The sequence below is a fragment of the Pristiophorus japonicus genome, chromosome 1 (genome assembly GCF_044704955.1).
Source record: "Pristiophorus japonicus isolate sPriJap1 chromosome 1, sPriJap1.hap1, whole genome shotgun sequence".
NCBI classification, from domain to species: Eukaryota; Metazoa; Chordata; class Chondrichthyes; family Pristiophoridae; genus Pristiophorus; species Pristiophorus japonicus.
In genome coordinates, this window is record NC_091977.1 from 538,115,869 (window position 1) to 538,141,271 (window position 25,403).

The 25,403-nt window shown below is 47.1% G+C and overlaps 1 protein-coding gene across 1 annotated transcript in view; it reads left to right on the top strand.

Annotated features, from left to right (window-relative positions):
- Positions 1-16,680, top strand: part of kctd1 (potassium channel tetramerization domain containing 1) — a 30,955-nt gene extending 14,275 nt beyond the window's left edge. The window contains exons 3-4 of the mRNA XM_070877040.1: positions 4,170-4,475; positions 16,181-16,680. Of these exons, the coding sequence (XP_070733141.1) occupies positions 4,170-4,475; positions 16,181-16,339 (465 nt within the window). The 3' untranslated portion in view covers positions 16,340-16,680. The remainder of the gene's footprint in view (positions 1-4,169; positions 4,476-16,180) is intronic.
- The last annotated feature ends 8,723 nt before the right edge of the window (positions 16,681-25,403 follow it).

Consider the following 25,403-nt stretch of genomic DNA (forward strand, 5'->3'; position numbering starts at 1 on the left):
GAGCGATAAGGGAGTAAAGGGTTACGGGGAGCGGGCGGGGAAGTGGAGCTGAGTCCATGATCAGATCAGCCATGATCGTATTAAATGGCGGAGCAGGCTCGAGGGGCTGTATGGCCTACTCCTGCTTCTCTTCCTTATGTTCTAAGATGCAGAGCTACGGTACTGAATCGTACATAGCCATATGGATACTTGTTGTGGGAAAGTGAACCATTCATGCTGCTATGTTCATTGAGAGGTGTTAAGATACATTGTTGGAAGGGTATACTTGTCACTGAGAGAGTGCAACGAAGGTTCACCAAACTGATTCCTGGGATGGGGGTATTGTCCTATGAGGATTGAGCAGACTAGGCCGATATTCTCCAGAGTTTAGAAGAATGAGAGGTGATCTCATTGAAACATACAGAATTCTTACAGGGCTGGACAGGGTAGATGCAGGGAGGATGTTTCCCCCGGGCTGGAGAGTCTAGAACCAGGGGTCACAGTCTCAGGATATGGGGTCGGCCATTTAAGACTAAGATGAGGAGAAACTTCTTCACTCAGAGGGTGGTGAATCTTTGGAATTCTCTGCCCCAGAGGGCTGTGGAGGCTCAGTCATTGAGTATACGCAAGACAGAGATCGATAGATTTTTGGATATTTCGGGAATCAAGGGATATGGGGATAGTGCAGGCAAGTGGAGTTGAGGTAGAGGATCAGCCATGATCTTATTGAATGGCGGAGCAGGCTCTTAACTCTGCATCTGCCCATAATATACCTGACCTGGGAGCACTTGACGTCGACACTGGGTGACTGAAGTAGGCTAATATTTCATCCACCAGTAATATCTGTTACATTAATAAGAAGAAATATTTTAACGTAGGCTTGCATTATGCACAATTCTGGAACATGCAGGGAAATTTCAATGAGACAGTTTGACATTGAACATATAGGTACAAGAGGAGGCCATTCAGCTCATCGAGCCTGTTCCACCACTCAGTGAGATCATGGGTGATCTGTATTTTAACTCCATATACCCACCTTGGTTCCGTATCCCTTAATTCCTTTGGTTAACAAAAAGCTATCATTCTCAGATTTAAAATGAACAATTGGCCCACCATCATTTGCCGTTTGCAGAAGAGAGTTCCAAACTTCTACCGCCCTTTGTGTGTAGAAGTGTTTCCTTTCACTCCTGGAAGGTCTGGTTGTAATTTTTAGACTCTGCCCCCGAGTACGAGACTCCCCAACCAGCGGGAACAGCCTCTCTCTATCTCCCCGATCTGTTCCCCTTAATATCCTGAAAACTTCGATCAGATCACCCCTTAACCTTCTAAATTCCAGGGACTACAATCCTAATTTGTGTAATCTCTCCTCGTAACTTAACCCTTGGAGTCTAGGTATCTTTCTGGCAAATCTGCACTGCACTCCCTCCAGGATGCTGTTTTGACTCAGTGAGCAGATTACATTATATTTTTCTGCCTATGAGGCAGTGGAGTTATCCCCGGTGTCCTGGGGCCAATATTTATCCTTCAACCAACGTCACCAAAACAGATTATCTGGTCATTATCACATTGCTGTTTGTGGGAACTTAGCACAGTGGTTATATTACTGGACTAGTAACTAATGATCCGGACACATTAGTTCAAATCCCACCGTGGGAGCTGGGGGAATTTAAATAACATAAGAACATAAGAAATTAGAGCAGGAGTAGGCCATATGGCCCCTCGAGCCTGCTCCGCCATTTAATACGATCATGGCTGATCCGATCATGGACTCGGATCCACTTCCCTGCCCGCTCCCCATAACCCCTTATTCCCTTATCGGTTAAGAAACTGTCTATTTCTGTCTTAAATTTATTCAATGTCCCAGCTTCCACAGCTCTCTCAGGCAGCGAATTCCACAGATTTACAACCCTCTGAGAGAAGAAATTCCTCCTCATCTCAGTTTTAAATGGGTGGCCCCTAATTCTAACATTATGCCCCCTAGTTCTATTCTCCCCCATTAGTGGAAACATCCTCTCTGCATCCACCTTGTCAAGCCCCCTCATAATCTTATACGTTTTAATAAGATCACCACCACCTTGTCAAGAGCAATTAGAGATGAGCAATAAATGCCAGCGACGCCCACATGCTGTAAACTCATAAATTAATTTTTTTAATTGGCTGCCGTGTTTCCCACATTACAACAGTGACGCCACTTCAAAAAGTACTTCATTGGCTGTGAAGCGCTTTGGGACGTCCTGAGGTTCGTGAAAGACACTATATAAACAGAGTGTCCATTGGCACCACTGTGCTAGCCAATGAGTGGGAGGCGGGGTGGGACTGACGGCAAGACTCAAAGTACAGAGTCTATTTAAACAGCACGCTACAGCAAACAGTCCACAGTGTCTATTTAAACAGCGCGCTACAGCAAACAGTCTACAGTGTCTATTTAAACAGCGTGCTACAGCAAACAGTCGACAGTGTCTATTTAAACAGCGCGCTACAGCAAACAGTCGACAGTGTCTATTTAAACAGCGTGCTACAGCAAACAGTCTACAGTGTCTATTTAAACAGCGCGCTACAGCAAACAGTCTACAGTGTCTATTTCAACAGCGTGCTACAGCAAACAGTCTACAGTGTCTATTTAAACAGCGCGCTACAGCAAACAGTCTACAGTGTCTATTTCAACAGCGTGCTACAGCAAACAGTCGACAGTGTCTATTTCAACAGCGTGCTACAGCAAACAGTCGACAGTGTCTATTTAAACAGCGTGCTACAACAGACAGTCTATTGAAGATTCTGCAGCAAACAGAACGCGTTTAAAAAAAATAATTAATTCCTGGGATGTGGGCGTCACTGGCAAGGCCGGCATTTATTGGCCATCCCTAATCGCCCCTGACAAGGTGGTGGTGAGCCACTGCCTTGAACCGCTGCAGCCTGAGAGTGCAGCTGCTCCCTATGCCTTCTCCCACTAAAAGCAGAGTTATTTCTCCAGCAAAAGAGCATGAGAATTATGAGCAGGAGTCGGCCATTCGGCCCCTCGAGCCTGCCCCGCCATTCAATAAGGTCAAGGCTGATCTTCGACCTCAACTCCACTTTCCTGCACTATCCCCAAACCCCTTGATTCCCTTACTATCCAAAAATCTATAGAAGGCGAGTCACTTTTCGACACAGGGAAGATCAGCAGGAGAATCACCCCCAAACCTGCTCGAATGCACTTTTACTGGGGTACAATTCATAACCAGCGCTGGCAGAGGCCTAGATATTTGGTCAACTTTCGACCATCCTGGCCAGCTTGTGACACGCGTCAAAAAAAGGTGGAGATGAATGAATTTTTTTTTTTAAGAAATAAATCTTAAATTGGAATTATTTATTTTTTTACTCCAGGATGTAACGTCTCTACCAAATAGCACAGAAGGAGGCCATTCGGCCCATCGCGCCCGTGCCGGCTCTCTGCAAGAGCACTTCAGCCAGTCCCATTCCCCCGCCCTTTCCCCGTAGTCCTTTTTCCTTCAGGTACTTATCCAACTCCCTTTTGGAAGCCACGATTGAGTCTGCCTCCACCACCCTCTCAGGCAGCGCATTCCAGATCCTAACCACTCGCTGCGTAAACATGTGTTTCCTTTCCTCCTCAATCTCAGTCTTAAATGGTCGACCCCTTATCCTGAGACTGTGGAGGATAGTTAAATAAATACAAATGATGGGGTCACAGTCTAAGGATAAGGGGTAAGCCATTTAGGACCGAGATGAGGAGAAACTTCTTCACCCAGAGAGTGGTGAACCTGTGGAATTCTCTACCACAGAAAGTTGTTGAGGCCAATTCACTAAATATATTCAAAAGGGAGTTAGATGAGGTCCTTACTACTCGGGGGATCAAGGGGTATGGCGAGAAAGCAGGAATGGGGTACTGAAGTTGCATGTTCAGCCATGAACTCATTGAATGGCGGTGCAGGCTCGAATGGCCTACACCTGCACCTATTTTCTATGTTTCTATGTGCGTAAAATCGGTCCTCGTCATTTACAGCAGTGGTTGAAGGGGAAAGTTAATCAATCATCTCCATTTTGGCCGGTCCACAATATGCACTCTAATGTGATTGCGAGTCTTGTGTTTTTTATATCTGTGCATCGATCACTGCGTGTGGTGCAAATGTCCTTGGATGTCTTTGTGTGGGCCGGGTTTCTAAAGCGGCCGTTGTTGCTTGTGTTGCCCCCAGGACTACAGCTTGCTCTACGAGGAGGCCAAGTACTTTCAGCTGCAGCCCATGCTGGTTGAGCTGGAGCGGTGGAAGCAGGAGAGGGAGCTGGGCCGTTTCTCGCGGCCGTGTGAGTGCCTGGTGGTACGGGTGGCCCCCGACCTCGGGGAGCGCATCACCCTGAGCGGGGACAAGGCCCTGATCGAAGAGGTATTCCCAGAGATCGGCGACGTGATGTGCAACTCCATCAACGCGGGCTGGAACCATGACTCGACGCACGTTATCCGCTTCCCCCTCAATGGCTACTGCCACCTCAACTCTGTCCAGGTACGGTTACAGCCGGTGATAGCCAAGTCTCGCGTCGGTAACGGTAAAGTGAGACCTTGGCACTTCAGTACTGAGCAAGGTGAATAAATGCGTTGAATTCCTCTACTCATTGGAGGCTGGTCAGAGAAGGTTCACTCGGTTGATTCCGGGGACGAGGGGTTTGACTTATGAGGAAAGGTTGAGGAGGTTGGGCCGATACACATTGGAATTCAGAAGAATGAGAGGTGATCTTATTGAGATGTATAAGATTATGAGGGGGCTTGACAAGGTGGATGCAGAGAGGATGTTTCCACTGATAGGGGAGACTAGAACTAGGGGGCATGATCTTAGAATAAGGGACCGCCCATTTAAAACTGAGATGAGGAGGAATTTCTTCTCTCAGAGGGTTGTAAATCTGTGGAATTCGCTGCCTCAGAGAGCTGTGGAAGCCGGGACATTGAATAAGTTTAAGACAGAGATAGACAGTTTCTTAACCGATAAGGCGATTAAGGGGTTATGCGGAGTAGGCAGGGAAGTGGACCCGAGTCCATGATCAGATCAGTCATGATCATATTAAATGGCGGAGCAGGCTCGAGAGGCCCTATGGCCTACTCCTGCTGCTACTTCTTATGTTCTTATGAATAAAGCAGGGCTCAGTACTAGGCCCTTTGCTTTTTGTGGTATATATATCAATGATTTAGAATTGAATGTAGTGGGTATGATTAAGAAGTTTGCAGATGATACTAAAGTCGGCTGTGTGGTCGATAATTAAGAAGAAAGCTGCGGACTGCAGGAAGATATCAATCAACGGGTCAGGTGGGCAGAACAGTGGCAAATGGAATTCAACTTGGAGAAGTGTGAGGTAATCATCATCATAGGCAGTCCCTCGGAGTCGAGGAAGACTTGCTTCCACTCAAAGTGAGTTCTCAGGTGACTGAACAGTCCAATACGGGAATTACAGTCTCTGTCACAGGTGGGACAGACAGTGGTTGAGGGAAAGGGTGGGTGGGGAGTCTGATTAGCCGCACGCTCCTTCCGCTGCCTGCGCTTGCTTTCTGCATGCTCTCGGCGACGGGACTCGAGGTGCTTGGCGCCCTCCCGGATGCACTTCCTCCACTTAGGGCGGTCTTTGGCCAGGGACTCCCAGGTGTCGGTGGGGATGTTGCATTTTATCAGGGATGCTTTGAGGGCGTCCTTGTAACGTTTCCTCTGCCCATCTGGGGCTTGCTTGCCGTGAAGGAGTTCCGAGTAGAGCACTTGCTTTGAGAGTCTTGTGTCGGGCATGCGAACAATGTGGCCCGCCCAACGGAACTGGTCGAGTGTGGTCAGTGCTTCGATGCTGGAAATGTTGGCCTGATGGGAATGCATTTGGGAGGGCTAACAAGGAAAGGGAATACACATTAAATGGTAGGATACTGAGAAGTGTAGAGGAACAAAGGGACCTGGGAGTCCCTGGGACCTGGGACCCCCACCGCAGATAGATTTCGAGGCCATTAAGCTGCATCTATACCAGCTAAAAGCAAGTGGTATGTCAATCAGGAAAGGAAGGAAAGTCAACGTAAGAAATAGGAGCAGGAGTCGGCCATTCAGCCCCTCGAGCCTGCTCCGCCATTCAATAAGATCATGGCTGATCTGATCATGGACTCAGCTCCACTTCCCCGCCCGCTCCCCATAACCCTTTACATCCTTATTGCTCAAAAATCTGTCTATCTCCGTCTTAAATATATTCAATGACGCAGCCTCTACAGCTCCCTGAGGTGGAGAATTCCATAGACTTACGACCCTCTGAGAGAAGAAATTCCTCCTCATCTCTGTTTTAAATGGGCGACCCCTTATTCTGGAACCATCTCCCCTAGTTTTAGTTTCCCTCACGAGGTGAGGAGGCAAATACCCACCACCACTAGTATCCATTCCCCCCCTCCCCCTTCCCCACCACAGGGATCTAGGGCACCCACCCAATCCCACGTTGCCCTTGTGCATGAAACGCAAAAAATTACTATGTAGGTACAGCAAGTAATCAGGAAGGCAAATGGAATGTTGCAACGGGGATAGAGTATAAAAGCAGAGAAGTCCTGCTACAACTGTACAGGGTATTGGTGAGGCCACACCTGGAGTACTGCGTGCAGTTTTGGTCTCCGTATTTAAGGAAGGATATACTTGCATTGGAGGCTGTTCAGAGAAGGTTCACTAGGTTGATTCCAGAGATGAGGGGGTTGACTTATGAGGATAGGTTGAGTAGGTTGGGCCTATACTCATAGAAGTTCAGAAGAGTGAGAGGTGATCTTATTGAAACATATATGATAATGAGGGGGCTCGACAAGGTGGATGCAGAGAGGATGTTTCCACTCATGGAGAAACTAAAACTGAGGGACATGGTCTTAGAATAAGGGGCCGCCCATTTAAAACTGAGATGAGGGGGAATTTCTACACTCAGGGGGTTGTAAATCTGTGGAATTCGCTGCCCCAGAGAGCTGTGGAGGCTGGGCCATTGAATATATTTAAGGCGGAGATAGACAGATTTTTGAGCGATAAGGGAGTAAACGGTTATGGGGAGCGGGCGGGGAAGTGGAGCTGAGTCCATGATCGGATTAGCCATGGTCGTATTGAATGGCGGAGCAGGCTCGAGGGGCCGTATGGCCTACTCCTGCTCCTATTTCTACTGTTCTTAAGTGACAGCAGGGAGATAGATCCCAGGAACTCGCTCCATTTCCCACTCTTCTACCCCTCACCCCACGGACCGCCAGGAGAGGGCCAGCAGTCATCATCATCATCAACCCAGGCAGTCCCTCAAAACAAGGGTGACTTGCTTCCACGCCAAAAAGGGATAAGTTCAGTGTTTCAATGAAGGACCCGATGTTCCAGGTCCCGAACTCCATGTTGAAGGGTGGAAGATGCCTGTGCGTGGATTTTTTTAACATGGGGTGGCCGTTGCACACCAGCCACCACACGGGGCTTGACAGAGCGAGGCCTTGGTCCAGTGGCAAGGGTTAACATGGAAAGATAGAAACATAGAAAATAGGTGCAGGAGTAAACCATTCGGCTCTTCGACCATTAAATAAGATCATGGCTGATCATTCACCTCATTACCACTTTCCTGCTTTCTCTCCATACCCCTTGATCCCTTTAACCGTAAGGGCCATATCTAACTCCCACTTGAATATATCCAATGAACTGGCATCAACAACTCTCTGCGGCAGGGAATTCCACAGGTTAACAACTCTCTGAGTGAAGAAGTTTCTCCTCATCTCAGTCCTAAATGGCTTATCCCTTATCCTTAGACTATGTCCCCTGGGTCTGGACTTCCCCAACATCGGGAACATTCTTCCCGCATCTAACCTGTCTAGTCCCGTCAGAATTTTATCTGTTTCTATGAGATACCCTCTCATTCTTCTAAACTCCAGTGAATACAGGTCCAGTCGATCCAGTCTCTCCTCGTATGTCAGTCCTGCCATCCCTGGAATCAGTCTGGTGAACCTTCGCTGCACTCACTCAATAGCAAGAACGTCCTTCCTCAGGTTAGGAGACCAAAACTTAACACAATATTCCAGTTGAGGCCTCACTAAGGCCCTGTACAACTGCAGTAAGACCTCCCTACTCCTATACTCAAATCCCCTTGCTATGAAGGCCAACATACCATTTGCCGCCTTCACCGCCTGCTGTACCTGCATGCCAACTTTCAATGACTGATGTACCATGACACCCAGGTCTCGTTGCACCTTCCCTTTTCCTAATCTGCCGCTATTCAGATAATATTCTGCCTTCGTGTTTTTGCCCCCAAAGTGGATAACCTCACATTTATCCACATTATACTGCATCTGCCATGCATTTGCCCACTCACCTAACCTGTCCAAGTCACCCTGCAGCCTCTTAGCGTCCCCCTCACAGCTCACACCGCCACCCAGCTTAGTGTCATCTGCAAACTTGGAGATATTACACTCAATTCCTTCATTTAAATCATTAATGTATATTGTAAATAGCTGGGGTCGCAGCACTGAACCCTGCGGCACTCCACTAGTCACTGCCTGACATTCTGAAAAGGACCCGTTTATCCCGACTCTCTGCTTCCTGTCTGCCAACCAGTTCTCTATCCACGTCAGTACATTACCCCCAATATCATGTGCTTTAATTTTGACAACCAATCCTTGTGTGGGACCTTGTCAAAAGCCTTTTGAAAGTCCAAATAAACCACATCCACTGGTTCTCCCTTGTCCACTCTGCTAGTTGCATCCTAAAAAAATTCCAGAAGATTCGTCAAGCATGATTTTCCTTTGATAAATCCATGCTGACTTGGACCGATCCTGTCACTGCTTTCCAAATGCGCTGCTATTTCATCCTTAATGATTGATTCCAACGTTTTCCCCACTACTGATGTTAGGTTAACCGGTCTATAATTACCCGTTTTCTCTCTCCCTCCTTTTTTAAAAAGTGGTGTTACATTAGCTACCCTCCAGTCCATAGGAACTGATCCAGAGTTGAAAGGGACTGTTGGAAAATGATCACCAATGCATCCACTATTTCCCGGGCTACTTCCTTAAGTACTCTGGGATGCAGACTTTCAGGCCCCAGGGATTTATCGGCCTTCAATCCCATCAATTTCCCGAACACAATTTCCCGCCTAATAAGGATTTCCTTCAGTTCCTCCTCCTCACTAGACCCTCGGTCCCCTAGTATTTCCGGAAGGTTATTTGTGTCTTCCTTCGTGAAGACAGAACCAAAGTATTTGTTTAACTGCTCTGCCATTTCTTTGTTCCTCATTATAAATTCACCTGAATCTGACTGCAAGGGACCTACGTTTGTTTTCACTAATCTTTTTCTCTTCACATATCTATCGAAGCTTTTGCAGTCAGTTTTTATGTTCCCAGCAAGCTTCTTCTCATACTCTATTTTCCCCCTCCTAATTAAACCCTTTGTCCTTCTCTGCTGTATTATAAAATTCTCCCAGTCCTCAGGTTTGCTGCTTTTTCTGGCCAATTTATATGCCTCTTCCTTGGATTTAACACTATCCTTAATTTCCCTTGTTAGCCACGGTTGAGCCACCTTCCCCATTTTATTTTTACTCCAGACAGGGATATACAATTGTTGAAGTTCATCCATGTGATCTTTGAATGTTTGCCATTGCCTATCCACCATCAACCCTTTAAGTATCACTCGCCAGTCTATTCTAGCCAATTCACGTCTCATACCATCGAAGTTACCTTTCCTTAAGTTCAGGACCCTAGTCTCTGAATTAACTGTGTCACTCTCCATCTTAATAAAGAATTCTACCATATTATGATCACTCTTCCGCAAGGGGCCTCGCGTAACAAGATTGTTAATTAGTCCTTTCTCATTACACAACACCCAGCCGTCTAGTTGGTTCCCCTAATACACTCCAGGAAATCCTCCTCTACCGCATTGCTACCAGTTTGGTTAGCCCAATCAATATGTAGATTAAAGTCGCCCATGATAACTGCTGTACCTTTATTGCATGCATCCCTAATTTCTTGTTTGATGCTGTCCCCAACCTCACTACTACTGTTTGGTGGTCTGTACACAACTCCCACTCGCGTTTTCTGCCCTTTGGTACTCCGTAGCTCCACCCATACCGATTCCACATCATCCAAGCTAATGTCCTTCCTTGCTATTGCATTAATTTCCTCTTTAACCAGCAACGCCACCCCACCTCCTTTTCCTCTCTGTCTATCCTTCCTGAATGTTGAATACCCCTGGATGTTGAGTTCCCAGCCTTGGTCACCCTGGAGCCATGTCTCCGTGATGCCAATTAAATCATATCCGTTAACTGCTGTCAGTGCAGTTAATTCGTCCACCTTATTCCGAATACTCCTCGCATTTAGGTACAGAGCCTTCAGGCTTGTCTTTTTAACAGACTTTGCCCCTTTAGAATTTTGCTGTAATGTGGCCCTCTTTTGCTTTTTGCCTTGGGTTTCTCTGCCCTCCACTTTTACTTTTCTTCTTTGTATCGTTTGCTTCTGCCCCCATTCTACTTCTCTCTGTCTCCCAGCATAGGTTCCCATCCCCCTAACCAAGACGATTGGAGACCTGCTCTACTGCACAGACCTCGGACGCACACATATTGCACATCATCACCAACCTAGGCAGTGCCTTGAAACGAGGATGACTTGTTTCCACGCCAAAAAGGGATAAGTTCGGTGTTTCAATGAAGGACCCGATGTTCCAGTCCCGAGCTACATGTTGAAGGGTGGAAGATGCCTGTGCGTGGATTTTTTTAACATGGGGTGGCCGTTGCACACCAGCCACCACACGGGCTTGACAGAGCTAGGTCTTGGTCCAGTGGCAAGGGTTAACCAAGATGACTGGAGACCTGCTCTGCTGCACAGACCTAGGGCGCACACATATTGTGAGTTCAGGGTCAGGGGCTCAAGGACAGCATGTGCCTGCCCACACTACGATATATGGTCAGCAGTAGATCTTAGGGCAGCCGTGGAAGGCCATTTTTTGGACTGTGAGGCTCCAATATTACATCTATTGTACAGTACAGACACAGGCCATTTGGCCCAACTGGTCTGTGCTGGTGTTAATGCTCCACTCGAGCCTCCTCCCACTTTACTTCATCTCACCCCATCAAAACAACCTTTTAATTCCTCATGTGTTTATCCATCTTCCCCTTAAATGCATCTATGTTATTCACCTCAACCCCTCCCTGTGGCAGCGAGTTCCACATTCTCACCGCGCTCTGGGTAAAGAAGTTTCTCCTGAATTCCCCATTGGATTTATTCGTTACTTTCCTATATTTATGGCCCCCTAGTTTTGGTCTCCTCCACAAGTGGAAACATAGCAAAGAAACGGTCGGTTTAGAAACAATGGCCTTTCAAAATCATGAGGGGTCTGGACAGAGTCGAGAGAAACTGTTCCCATTGGCGGAAGGGTGGAGGACCAGAGGACACAGATTTAAAGTGATTGGCAAAAGAACCAAAGGCATCTTAAGAAAAACCTTTTTTACGCAGCGAGTAGTTAGAATCTGGAATGCACTGCCTGAGAGGGTGGTGGAGGCAGACTCAATCGTGGCTTTCAAAAGGGAGTTGGATAAGTACCTGAAGGAAAAAAAATTGCAGGGCTATGGGGAAAGGGCGGGGGAGTGGGACTGGCTGAGGTGCTCTTGCAGAGAGCCGGCACGGGCTCAACGGGCCGAATGGCGATGAGGAAAGATTGGAGATGCTGGGTCTGGTTTTTTTGGAACAGAGGAGGCTGAGGGGAGACCAGATTGAGATGTATAAAATTATGAGAGGCCTGAATTTGGCCCAACTGGTCTGTGCTGGTGTTAATGCTCCACTCGAGCCTCCTCTCACTTTACTTCATCAAAACAATCTTTTAATTCCCTTCTCCCTCATGTGTTTATCCAGCTTCCCCTTAAATGCACCGATACTATTGGCCTCAACCCCTCCCTGTGGCAGCGAGTTCCACATTCTCACCACTCTCTGGGTAAAGAAGTTTCTGGGTAAAGAGTGGATAGGAAGGACCTGTTTCCCTTGGCAGAGGGGTCAATGACCAGGGGGCATAGATTTAAAGAAATTAGGGGGAGGTTTAGAGGGGATTTGAGGGGAAATTTCTTCACCCAGAGGGTGGTGGGGGTCTGGAACTCACTGCCTGAAAGGGTGGTAGAGGCAGAAACCCTCACCACATTTAAAACATACCTGGATATGCACTTAAAGAGCCGTAACCTACAGGGCTACGGACCAAGAGCTGGAAAGTGGGATTAAGCTGGATAGCTCTTGGTCAGCCGGCGCAGACACGATGGGCCGAATGGGCTCCTTCTGTGCTGTAACCATTCTATGATTCAGCAAAGTGGCTAATTTAGAGAGATTTTAGTTGAAATAATTCAGCATTAGAAGCTGTTTGTAACATGTGTTGGTAATCTCCGGTGAATGCCTTGTGTTGTAAATGGGAATTTTTTTTTTTTTACAAAAAATTGGCTTGGTTTTCATTATAATCTTTGATTTGCCAACAGCTAGTTTAAAGTGACTTCTTTCCTAAACATTTACATGAATAATAGAAATTGTTAACATACGCCAATCTTTGGGTGGCCTGTAGCTTGAATGGCAGTCCTGGCTCGGAAATGCACAGTGTTTATCAGAATATAAGAAATAGGTGCAGGAGTAGGCCATTCGGCCCCTCGAGCCTGCTCCGCCATTCAATAAGATCATGGCTGAATTCCAAAGGTTCAAAATCCTCTGAGAGCAGAAATTCCTTCTCATCTCCATCTTAAATGGGCGACCCCTTATTCTGAAACGATGCCCCCTAGTTCTAGATTCCCCCACGAGGGGAAACATCCTCTCTGCATCCACCTTGTCGAGCCCCCTCTTATCATATATGTTTCAATAAGATCACCTCTAAGTCTTCTAAACTCCAATGTGTAGAGGCCCAACCTACTCAACCTTTCTTCATATTAATCTCTTCATCTCAGGAATCAACCTCATGAACCTTCTCTGAACAGCCTCCAATGCAAGTATATCCTTCCTTAAATACGGAGACCAAAACTGTATGCAGTACTCCAGGTGTGGCCTCACCAATACCCTGTACAGTTGTAGCAGGACTTCTCTGCTTTTATACTCTATCCCCCTTGCAATAAAGGCCAACATTCCATTGGCCTTCCTGATCACTTGCTGTACCTGCATACTAACTTTCTGTGTTTCATGTACAAGGACCCCCAGGTCCCTCTGTACCACCGCATTCTGTAGTCTCTCTCCATTTAAATAATAATTTGCTTTTCTATCCTTCATACCTAAGTGGTGGATAACGTCACATTTTCCCACATTATACTCCATCTGCCAAATTCTTGCCCACTCACTTAACCCATCTATATTCCTTTGCAGATTCTTTGTGTCCACCTCACAACCTATAAGAGTAAAGACTTCTTATTGCTATTATATAGAGCCCTGGTGAGACTGCACCTGGAGTATTGTGTACCATTTTGGTCTCCTTTCCTAAAGAAGGATATACTTACTTTGAGTGAGTGCAACGAAGGTTCACTGATTCCTGGGATGTCTTACTGCAATTATATCATCATCATAATCATAGGCAATCCCTCGGAATCGAGGAAGACTTGCTTCCACTCTAAAAGTGAGTTCTCAGGTGACTGTACAGTCCGATACGGGAATTACAGTCTCTGTCACAGGTGGGACAGACTGTGGTTGGAGGAAAGGGTGGGTGGAGAGTCTGGTTTGTCGCACGCTCCTTCCGCTGCCTGCGCTTGGTTTCTGCATGCTCTCGGCGACGAGACTCGAGGTACTCAACGCCCTCCCGGATGCACTTCCTCCACTTAGGGCAGTCTTTGACCAGGGACTCCCAGGCGTCGGTGGGGATGTTGCACTATATCAGGGAGGCTTTGAGGGTGTCCTTGAAACGTTTCCTCTGCCCACCTGGGGCTTGCTTGCCGTGTAGCCCTGGTGAGATCACACCTGGAGTACTGTGTACAGTTTTGGTCTCCTTACCTAAGGAAGGATATACTTGCCATAGAGGGAGTGCAATGAAGGTTCACCAGACTGATTCCTGGGATGGAGGGATTGTCCTATGAGGAGAGATTGAGGAGACGAGGCCGATATTCTCTAGAGTTTAGAAGAATGAGAGGTGATCTCATTGAAACATACAACATTCTTCCAGGATTGACAGGGTAGATGCAGGGAGGATGTTTCCCCCGGTCTGGAGAGTCTAGAACCAGGGGTCACAGTTCCAGGATAAGCGGTCGGCCATTTAGGGCTGAGATGAGGAGGAATTTCTTCACCGAGGATGGTAAATCTTTGGAATTCTCTACCCCAGAGGGCTGTGGAGGCTCAGTCGTTGAGTATATTCAAGGCTGAGATCGATAGATTTTTGAATATTAAGGGATCATGGGATATGGGGACAGTGCAGGAAAGTGGAGTTGAGGTCGAAGATCAGCTCAGCAGAGGGGTCAACAACCAGGGGGCATGGATTTAAAGTAATTGGGGGGAGATATAGAAGAGAAATGAGGGTGGTAGAGGCAGAAACCCTCACCACATTTAAAAAGTACTTGGATGTGCACTTGAAGTGCCGTAACCTACAGGGCTACGGACCGAGAGCTGGAAAGTGGGATTAGGCTGGGTCGCTCTTGGTCGGCCGGCAATGGGCCGAAATTGCCTCCTTCTGTGCTGTAAGTTTCTATGATTCTACAATCAGCCATGTGGCCTAATCCTGCTCCTAATTCTCATGTTAACTTCTAATACAAAGCAAAATACTGTGGATGCTGGAACCTGAAGTAAAAGCAGAAAATTCTGGAAATCTCAGCGGGTCAGGCAGCATCTGTGGAGAGAAAAACAGAGTTAACCTTTCAGGTCGATGACCATTTCGGCGCATCGTGTCCGCGCTGGCCGCCAAAAGTTTTCCAGCTCTCGCTCTGTGGCCCTGTCGGTTACGGCATTTCAAGTGCACAACCAAGTATCTTTTAAATGTGGTGAGGGTTTCTGACGAAGGGTGGAGCATAAAAGCAGCGAAGTCTTGCTCCAGTTATACAGGGTATTGGCGAGGCCACACCTGGAGTACTGCGTGCAGTTTTAGTTTCCATATTTAAGGAGGGATGTACTTGCTTTGGAGGCGGACATAAGAAATAGGAGCAGGAGTAGGCCATACGGCCCCTCGAGCCTGTTCCGCCATTTAATACGCTCATGGCTGATCCGATCATGGACTCAGCTCCACTTCCCCGCCCGCTCCCCATAACCCCTTATTTCCTTATAGGTTAAGAAACTGTCTATCTCTGTCTTAAATATATTCAATGACCCAGTCTCAACAGCTCTCTGAGGCAGCAAATTCCACAGATTTACAACCCTCAGAGAAGAAATTCCTCCTTATCTCAGTTTTAAATGGGTAGCTCCTTATTCTGAGACTATGTCCCCTAGTTTTAGTTTCCCGTATGAGTGGAAACATCCTCTCTGCATCCACCTTGTCAAGCCCCCTCATTATCTTAAATGTTTCAATAAGATCGCTCTCATTCTTCTGAACTCCATTGTGTATAGGCCCAACCTCCTCAACCAATCTTCATAAGTCAACCCCCTCATCTCCAGAATCAACCTAGTGAACCTTCTCTGATAAGCCTCCGATGCAAGAATATCCTTCCTTAAATACGGAGACCAAAACTGTACGCAGTACTCCAGGTGTGGCCTCACCAATACCCTGTACAGTTGTAGCAGGACTTCACTGCTTTTATACTCTACCTCCTTGCAATAAAGGCCAACATTCTTTGTAACGGCACTTAAAGTGCACATCCAATATCTTTAAAATAATCTTCTTCTTAGGTGGTCCCTCGTATCGAGGATGACTTGCTTCCACGCCAAAAAGGGATGAGTTCACAGGTGTTTCAATGAAGGACCTAATATTCCAGATCCCGAACTAAATGTTGAAGGGTGGAAGATGCCTGTGGGTGGATTTTTTTAACGTGGGGTGACCGTTGCACACCAGCCACCACACGGGGCTTGGCAGAGCGAGGCCTTGGCCCAGTGGCAAGGGGTTAACCGAAACAACTGTGAGGCTTTCTGACAAAGGGGCACTGACCCGAAACGTTAACTCTGTTTCCCCTCTCCACAGATGCCCACTGACCCGCTGAGATTTCCAGCATTGTTTCTGCGTTTATCTCTTATGTTGACGTGCTTTCCCACTGAGCGTCGTAGCTAATTTAGCAAGTGGAAGTGTGGACGTTTGACGTGGCCTGCTGCTCCCCCCTGTGTGTCTGACCCGTCTCTCCTCGCTTCCTCCGACAGGTCCTGGAGCGATTGCAGTTGAAGGGATTTGAAATCGTCGGCTCCAGTGGCGGTGGGGTCGATTCGTCCCAGTTTAGCGAATATGTACTGAGGCGGGAAATCAGAAGATTGTCCCGTGTGCCTCCCGTCATTCGAATAAAACAGGAGCCACTGGACTGAACGGACACACTCGTAAAAGGAGAGAGGAGAGAGCAAAAAAAAAAAAATTATTAAAAAAATAAATAAATTTTAAGAAACATTTCCTGTGCATTGGATTGAAAGGTACAGACAAAGGTACACCAGATGGAACGTCACAACTTGCTGTTTCCACAGACGGCATCTCGAGCCACGTTTGAAGCTTGTGGGGACATCAATTAAATATTTATCATTCTGTTAGAAGAGTTTTTTGTTTTCTTGAAAGTCGCTGGGCGTGACCTCGGGCCTCTTCAGCTTACCCCCCCTTAATTCGGAAATCTCCGCATCGAAGAAATTCATTCTTATTTTTTGTCAATTTGGCAGTGTCGGAATAAAATGGTTGGCTTTACTGTCAATGCTCCCTCTTAATTTCCCCCCCCCCCCCACCGTGGGCGCGCGGTCCCAAAAAGCGTGCCGCTCATGCGCGCGCGCGCGCGCACGACTTTTTCCGGCGTCCCGCGCGGGGAATTTTCCCAATTGATCCGCGAGTGGGGAGAGAGAACGTTGCTCACCGTCTGAAACTCGGTCGCCCCCCCCCCTCCGTTGTCCTAAGTCGCACCAAGTCCCACTCACCCGCTGACCCTGGGAGGACAGACGCACCAACGTTAGCGTCCTCGACCAGGCCAACATTCCCAGCATCGAAGCACTGACCGCACTCGATCAGCTCCGCTGGGCAGGGCCACATTGTCCGCATGCCCGACACGAGACTCCCCAAAGCAAGCGCTCTACTCGGAACTGCCCCAAGGCAAGCGAGCCCCAGGTGGGCAGATGGACACCCTCAAAGCCTCCCTGATAAAGTGCAGCAGCCCCACTGACACCTGGGAGTCCCTGGCCCAAAGACCGCCCCAAGCTCTGGAACTCCCTGCCTAAACCTCTCCACCTCTCTCTCCTCCTTCAAGACGCTCCTTAAAACCCAGCTCTTTGACCAACCTGCCCTAATTTCTCCTTATGCGGCTCGGTGTCAAATTTTTTCCGCATAACGCTCCTGTGAAGCGCCTTGGGACGTTTCACAACGTTAAAGGCGCTATATAAATACAAGTTGTTGTATTTCAGCAAAGCAGAACCCTGTGTCGATTGATCTCTGGTGCATTAGCCAGTCCTGAGGTAGACTGGAAGTTGGGTCATGTTTTTTTTTTGCAGCTGTAGGAACGATGCTTGACTGATTTTTTTGCTCTGAGGGAAAGCAGTCAGGGTAAATGTCATCAGAAGAAAATATCACCAATCTCATCCAGGTCTCAAGGCTAGTTCTTGTGTTTCCTTTTGCCGTTTCCAGTCTATTGAATTTTACTAGCGTAGAAAGTAAGTTTCTCTTTTAAAAAATGCTGTCCCAGAATTTCCAAATCGAAGCAGTATTTGGGGTACTGAGGTGAATGATCAGCCATGATCTTATTGAATGGTGGTGCAGGCTCAAAGGGCCGAATGGCCTACTCCTGCACCTATTTTCTATGTTCTATGTTTGGTGGTCACTGGCGGTTACAATCGCCCCGGGTTCTTATCTGTCCATCATGATCGCAACTTCTGCGATTTTAACCTGCTCCCCCCTCTGCCCCCACCCCCCGAGCAGGCACAAGGACACCCGACCAGAGCCAACGGGGTCCTTCTTTACACGGGCAGGCTGCGGCCCGATGACATCATTGAGACCCGACTGTGATTTCAACTCGGGCCTGAGTGGGGTTAAAGTCAGGGCCAAGGTGGCAGCGGGATAGAATCGCTGTCTCGACATTCTACTGCTCCTGTGAGGTGAGGCACATTGACGCACAGCCTAACACGTCCATCGATGGGATGGGTGAGGGCGGTAACGCTGGTTCTACCCGCCACCCCCCCCACCGTGTCCAATTTCACTCTCGGTAGAAGTCAACAGAGAGCACTATCGGGCGGCGTGTAATTGCAACTTTACATCCGATCCTGTACATCTCCCGACCGACCCGTAAGGATAAAATACCCCCCCCTCCCACCATCAATGGGTGGTGTGCTGGAGCGCTCTGCGATTGGGAACCTTCGATTAAATACCCTGTCCATCAAGACTGGAGTTGGAAGATTTGGCATTCTTGGAAAGAAAGGATTGGAATTCCAAAAATACACCAGCCCTTCAGTCTTCTATAGATTTCATAAGAATTAGGAGCAGGAGTCGACCATTCGGCCCCTTGAGCCTGCTCCGCCATTTAATACAATCATGGCTGATCTTCGCCCTCAACTCCACTTTCCCGACCGCTCTCCGTATCCCTTGATTTCCTTAGAGACCAAAAATCTATCGATCTCAGCCTTGAATATACTCAGAGAGTCAGCATCCACAGCCCTCTGGTGCAGAGAATTCCAAAGATTCACCACCCTCTTGAGTGAAGAAATTCCTCCTCATCTCAGTCCTAAATGGCCGACCCCTTATCCTGAGACTGTGACCCCTGGTTCTAGACTCTCCAGCCCAGGGGGGAAACATCCTCCCTGCATCTACCCTGTCAATCCCCCTCAGAATCTAGTCTGTTTCAGTGAGATCACCTCTCATTCTGCTAAACTCCAGAGAGTATCGGCCCATTTCATTTAAAGCTGTCCCAATACTTGAAATGTCGGGACACAGTGGTCAAATAGTCCCTCCAAGCAAGCCACATGTGCCAAGAATTGTGCTGCGTGGGGGCTGTAGGTGTCCAGATGGAGAACACATTTAAACAAGTTACAATTCCTTCTGCAACATGTTGTCACCTTCCAATGGGAACATCTGGTTGTCTAACTTTCAATTTGGATAGAATCGTCGAACAATACAGCACTGAAGGAGACCATTCAGCCCATCGAGTCTGCGACGGCTCCTTTAAAGAGGTAGTCCCACTCCCCCCCCACCCTCCCGCTCTTTCCCCATATCCCTGCATTTTTTTTCTCCTTACTCTTTGCGTTAAAAAGTTTTCCCTCATGTCGCCTTGGATTCTTTTGCCAATCACCTTAAATCTGTGCCATAGAAACATAGAAAATAGGTGCAGGAGTAGGCCATTCGGCCCTTCGAGCCTGCAATGAGTTCATGGCTGAACATGCAACTTCAGTACCCCATTCCTGCTTTTTCGCCATACCCTTTAATCCCCCTAGTAGTAAGGACTACATCTATAGAAACATAGTTACCAGCCCTTCAGCCATTGGAAATAATCTCTCTCTTTACTCTTATCTAATCCTCCCTGATTTTTAAACGCCTCTGGTAAATCTCGGAACCCCTCCCCTGCCCACCGGAGCTTCTCCAGTCTATCCACGCTCATTTGAACACAGCCAAAATACACAAACTAGCTACGAATGAAGGAACAGTTACAAAGTTAAGATTAAATCCAGCACAGGCATGATGGGCCGCCTCCTGCGCGTAAGATTCTGTGAGTCTATAAATATACTTTGCATAAACAAGAGGTGAAATTTTGTTTCTCTGCATTGAGAATTTATTTTAAGAAATTTTAGATAAAGGGGATGTTTTTCAAGCACTCGAAGGTAGGATCCCCCCCTGGATTATTGTGTGTGGGAGCTTGCTGTGCGCGAGCTCATAGAAACATAGAAAATAGGTGCAGGAGTAGACCATTCGGCCCTTCGAGCCTGCACCACCATTCGATATGATCATGGCTGATCATTCACCTCAGTACCCCATTCCTGCTCTCTCTCCATACCCTTTGACCCCTTTAGCCGTAAGGACCACATCTAACTCCCTTTTGAATATATCTAACAAACTGGCCTCAACAACTTTCTTTGGTAGAGAATTCCACAGGTTCACAATTCTCCAAGTGAATTAGTTTCTCATCTCGCTACTTTACAACACTTCAAAATTACTTCATTGGCTGTGAACCGCTTTGGCACGGAGGAGGCCATTCGGCCCGTCGAGCCCGTGTCGACTCTCAGCTAGTTCCACTCCCCCGCCCTTTCCCCGGAGCCCTGCAAATTTGGTTTCCTTCAGGTACTTATCCAACTCCCTTTTGAAAGCCATGATTGAGTCTGTCTCCACCACCCTCTCAGGCAGCACATTCCAGATCCTAACCACTCGCTGCGTAAAAATGTTTTTCCTCATGTCGCCTTTGGTTCTTTTGCCAATCGCCTTAAATCTGTGTCCTCTGGTTCTCGACCCTTCCACCAATGGGAACAGTTTCTCTCTCTATCTACTCTGTCCAGACCCCTCATGATTTTGAACACCTTGAACAAATCTCTCAACCTTCTCTGCTCCAAGGAGAACAACCCCAGCTTCTCCAGTCTATCCACGTAACCGAAGTCCCTCATCCCTGGAACCATTCTCGTAAATCTTTTCTGCACCCTCTCTAAGGCCTTCACATCCTTCCTAAAGTGCGGGGCCCAGAATTGGACACAATAGTTGGGGCCGAACCAGTGTTTTATACAGGTTCATCATAATTTCTACTGGAGTTCGTGAAAGGCAGCTCTATAAATACAAAGTTCTTTTTATTGAGTCTGTGCACTGAACCTCATGATTTGTCATATCTTTAAAAAGGCTTTTTTTCCCCCTGTATCCCATCTTTAGTCTCCCTCCATCATGGAACCTCCACCCAACAAGAGGTCAGGCCAACGTATCAGACAATAATTGGCCACAAAGCGATAAACTAAATGGGCTAAATGTGATTCTTTCTTCCCCCACATCCAGCTACCTCCCTCTGGCAAAATAGGAGCAGGAGGAGGCCATTCAGCCTCTCGAGCCTGTTCCACTATTCAATTAGATCATGGCTGATCTGTGACCTATCTCCATTTACCTGCCTTGGTTCGATAACCCATAATACTCTTTGCCGAACACAAATCTGGCAATCTCAGTTTTGACATTTTCAATTGACCCTCGACCTCAACAGCTTTTGGGGGCGGGGGGGTGGGGGGGAGAGAGTTTCAAATTTCCACTGCCCTTTGTGCCACAAGGTGCTGCCTGACTTCACCCCTGATATCAATTGCTTGGATCCTTTCAACCAGCACCTCCTGACTGCGATTGAGATTATAGAATGGGACAGCACAGCAGGAGGCCATTCGGCCCATCGAATCTGTGCCGGCTCTTTCGAAGAGCGATTCAGTCAGTCCTACTCCCCCTGCTCTTTCCCCATATCCCTGCAATTCTTTCTCCAAGTATTTATCCAACTCCCTTTTGAAGGCTATTATTGAATCTGCCTCCACCACCCTTTCAGGACGCGCGCTCCCGATCCGAATCACTCGCTGCGTAAAAATAGTTTGCCCTCATGTTGCCTCTGCTTCTTTTGCCAATCATGTTAAATCTGTGCCCCCTGGTTACTGACTCTTCAGCCGTTGGAAACCGTTTCTCTTTATTTACTCTCTCTAAACCCTTCATGATTTTGAACACCTCTATCAAATCTCCTCTTGGCCTTCTCTGTTCGAAGGAGAACAAGCCAAGCTTCTCCAGTCCATCCACATAACTGTCCTTCATCCCAGGGAATAAGGGGTTATGGGGAGCAGGCAGGGAAGTGGACCTGAGTCCATGATCGGATCAGCCATGATCGTATTAAATGGCGGAGCAGGCTCGAGGGGCTGTATGGCCTACTCCTGCTCCTATTGCTTATGTTCTTGTATTCTACCCCTGGAACCATTCTAGTAAATCTCTTCTGTACCCTCACCGAAGTCTTCACACGCAGAGATTTAACCCTCTGAGGGCTTGCAAGCACGCAGGTGTATCGTACCAACAACTTTTATTTATACAAGCGCCTTTAACATAGAAACATAGAAACATAGAAAATAGGTGCAGGAGCAGGCCATTCAGCCCTTCTAGCCTGCACCGCCATTCAATGAGTAACACATCCCAGGGCGCTTCACAGGAGTGTTAGAAAACAAAAAAATTGACACCGAGCCACAGGAGATAGCAGATAACCAAAAGCGTGGTCACAGAGGTTGGTCTTAAAGGAGGAGAGAGAGGCGGAGAGGTTTAGGGAGGGAAATATGGAGTGTAGGGCCCAGGCATCTGAAGGCACGGCCGCCAATGGTTGAGCGATTAAAATCAGGGGGCAGAATTGGAGGAACACATGAAGCCATGCATTGGAGCTCATTGAATTACAGTACATTGCAATTGGGTCAGAACTGAAGTTTTTTTCTTGCCGTATTTAAAGCTTACATGCGCACACAACTTAGCTTAGGGGGCCAGAAATTAATGACTTTTAAAATTTATCAGTCAAATTAATTGAAAGCAGGATTAGAGGAGATCTATTTACCTTGAACTGATTACTATTGAACAATGCTTTAGACTTTTTTTAATTGCATTTCTGCGTAATAAGATCGAAGAGGAAAAAAGTGGGGTCACTGTTGGGGTCATCATTTTCGTATTCATCTGTATCTTAAACCTTAAGTCTTGACTGTCTGAAAAGTGTAATGTACTATGATTATTTATTAGGTATAGCATTTACTCTGAACCTGAAAAATGCATTAATTAGAAAACTGGCTCCAGAGCCATTAAATCATATCTTACCACTATTGGCCTAACATTAGAGAGTAAATTTCATTGATTAAAGTTGTACATTGATTTACATCGAATGTACAGCCCAGAAACAGGGCCCCACCGCTCCGTGCCGGGGTTTATGCTCCACACCAGCCCCCTCCCACCCCTCTTCATCTCACCCCATCACCATATCCTTCCATTCCTTTCTCCCTCATGTGTTTATCCAGCTTCCCCTTAAGGTCATCTGAGCTATTCGCCTCAACAATTTGTCCATCAGGGGGACGGTAGCATGGTGGCTATGTTACTGGACTAGTAATCCAGAGGCCTGGACTGATGATCTGTAAGTTCCAATCCCTCCACGGCAGCTGGGGAATTTAATTTCAGTTAATTAAACACATTTGGAATTAAAAAGCTAGTAAACTACCAGATTGTCGGGAAAAACCCAACTGGCTCAATACTGTCCTTTAGGGAAGGAAATATGCCGTCATTACCCGGTCTGGGCCTATATGTGACTCCAGACTCACAGCAATGTGGTTGGCTCTTATTTGCCCTCTGAAATGGCCCAGCGAGACACTCAGTTGTACCAAACTGCTACAAAGTCAGCACTGTGGGAGCACCTTCACCACACGGACCCCCATGGGATGGGCAATAACTTGCCATCGACGCCCACATCCTGCAAACGATTAAATATTTTTAAAACTCCTCCCTGTGGCAGCGAGTTCCACATTCTCACCACTCTGGGTAAAGAAGTTTCTCCTAAATTCCCCATTGGATTTAATAAGAACATAAGAAATAGAAGCAGGAGTAGGCCATACGGCCCCTCGAGCCTGCTCCACCATTTAATACGATCATGGCTGATCTGATCATGGACTCAGCTCCACTTCTCCGCCCGCTCCCCATAACCCCTTAATCCCTTATCGGTTAAGAAACTGTCTATCTCTGTCTTAAATTTATTCCATGTCCCAGTTTCCACAGCTCTCTGATGCAGCGAATTCCACAGATTTACAACCCTCTGAGAGAAGAAATTCCTCCTCATCTCAGTTTTAAATGGGCGGCCCCTTATTCTAAGATCATGCCCCCTAGTTCTAGTCTCCCCCATCAGTGGAAACATCCTCTCTGCATCCACCTTGTTGAGCCCCCTCATAATCTTATACGTATCGATAAGATCACCTCTCATTCTTCTGAATTCCAATGAGTAGAGGCCCAACCTCCTCAACCTTTCCTCATAAGTCAATCTCATAAGTTCATTTCCGGAATCAACCGAGTGAATCTTCTCTGAACTGCCTCCAAAGCAAGTATATCCTTTCGTAAATCTGCTGTCCTTACCCGGTCTGGGCCTATATGTGACTCCAGACACACAGCAATGTGGTTGACTCTTAACTGCCCTCTGAAATGGCCCAGCGAGACACTCAGTTGTACCAAACCCCTGCAAAGTCAGCACTGTGGGAGCACCTTCACCACAAGGTCTCACCACCACCTTCTCAAGGGATGGGATGGGCAATAAATGCCGACCTTGCCATCGACGCCCACATCCCGTGAGCGATTAAATATTTTAAAAACTACTCCCTGTGGCAGCGAGTTCCACATTCTCACCGCTCTCTGGGTAAAGAAGTTTCTCCTGAATTCCCCATTGGATTTATTAGTGACTATCTTATATTGATGGCCCCTAGTTCTGCCTCCTCCCAGACAAGTGGGAATTCATTGGTGTTGGTCATTGAATTGAAGGTAACTTCTATAGAGCCCTCCATCAAACCAGCAGAGTCCTGTTGAAATGTGAGTTACACAGGCAGTACACTGCGTGGCTTGTATTTATGGGATTAGGTTTAAGTCCTGATGTGCATTAACTGCTGTGATGTTATCAGTGACGGACACCAATTATACCAGCGATGCAGATTTATACCACGCTCTCTGTTGTCAAAATTGTCAATGGGTAAACTTCTTTGTTCCAAAGAATGACGTATACGTAACAAAGCAGCATTTTTACAGTCGTTCTATAATCCGCGTGTGTCAGAATACCTCTCCGTGAAAGTGCAGCAATTGGATGAAATGCTCTACTTTTCTCACAATACTGCCACTCCAGGAAAGCATTCCTGGAATAGAAAAATTAGTCCTTTTAAAAAAATATATATATATATATTCATAAAATATGGTAAGCTAAGCAAATAAAATGCACGTTAATTACAAATCTTCTCGGTCAAAAAGATCTCATAAGGATGGGATTCGGTGGTTAAGATTGGGAAGAGTTTGGGTCAGTGTTGCCGCTAAGCTGCGCGACCACCCAGCAGTCTGAAGGTCCTGCGCAGGAGCGAGACATTGACTGGGCCACGTGGCCACTTAAAGGGACCACACACATGGGAATTTTTTTAACAGTTTAGCGTGTTTGTTGTTCACTCTGATTCTTAGAACACGGAACTTATAGTGGGAAAGGACAACACATGGATCAACATTTTAGGCTTAACCCAGTGTCCGTTTTATTACGCAAGAAAAACCCACTAAAACCTACAGGACTAGACTTTTCTGAGAGAAATTTGACTGAAGACATACAATCACCAGAGATTCGTGGTCATTGATTCCGTGACCTCTGCGGTTTCTATTCCTTTTCTGGTGCTTCTTCTGTCCTCCTGTCGGTCTTGTGTTACCTGTCCTCCTCCTTCCTGTCCTCCTTCT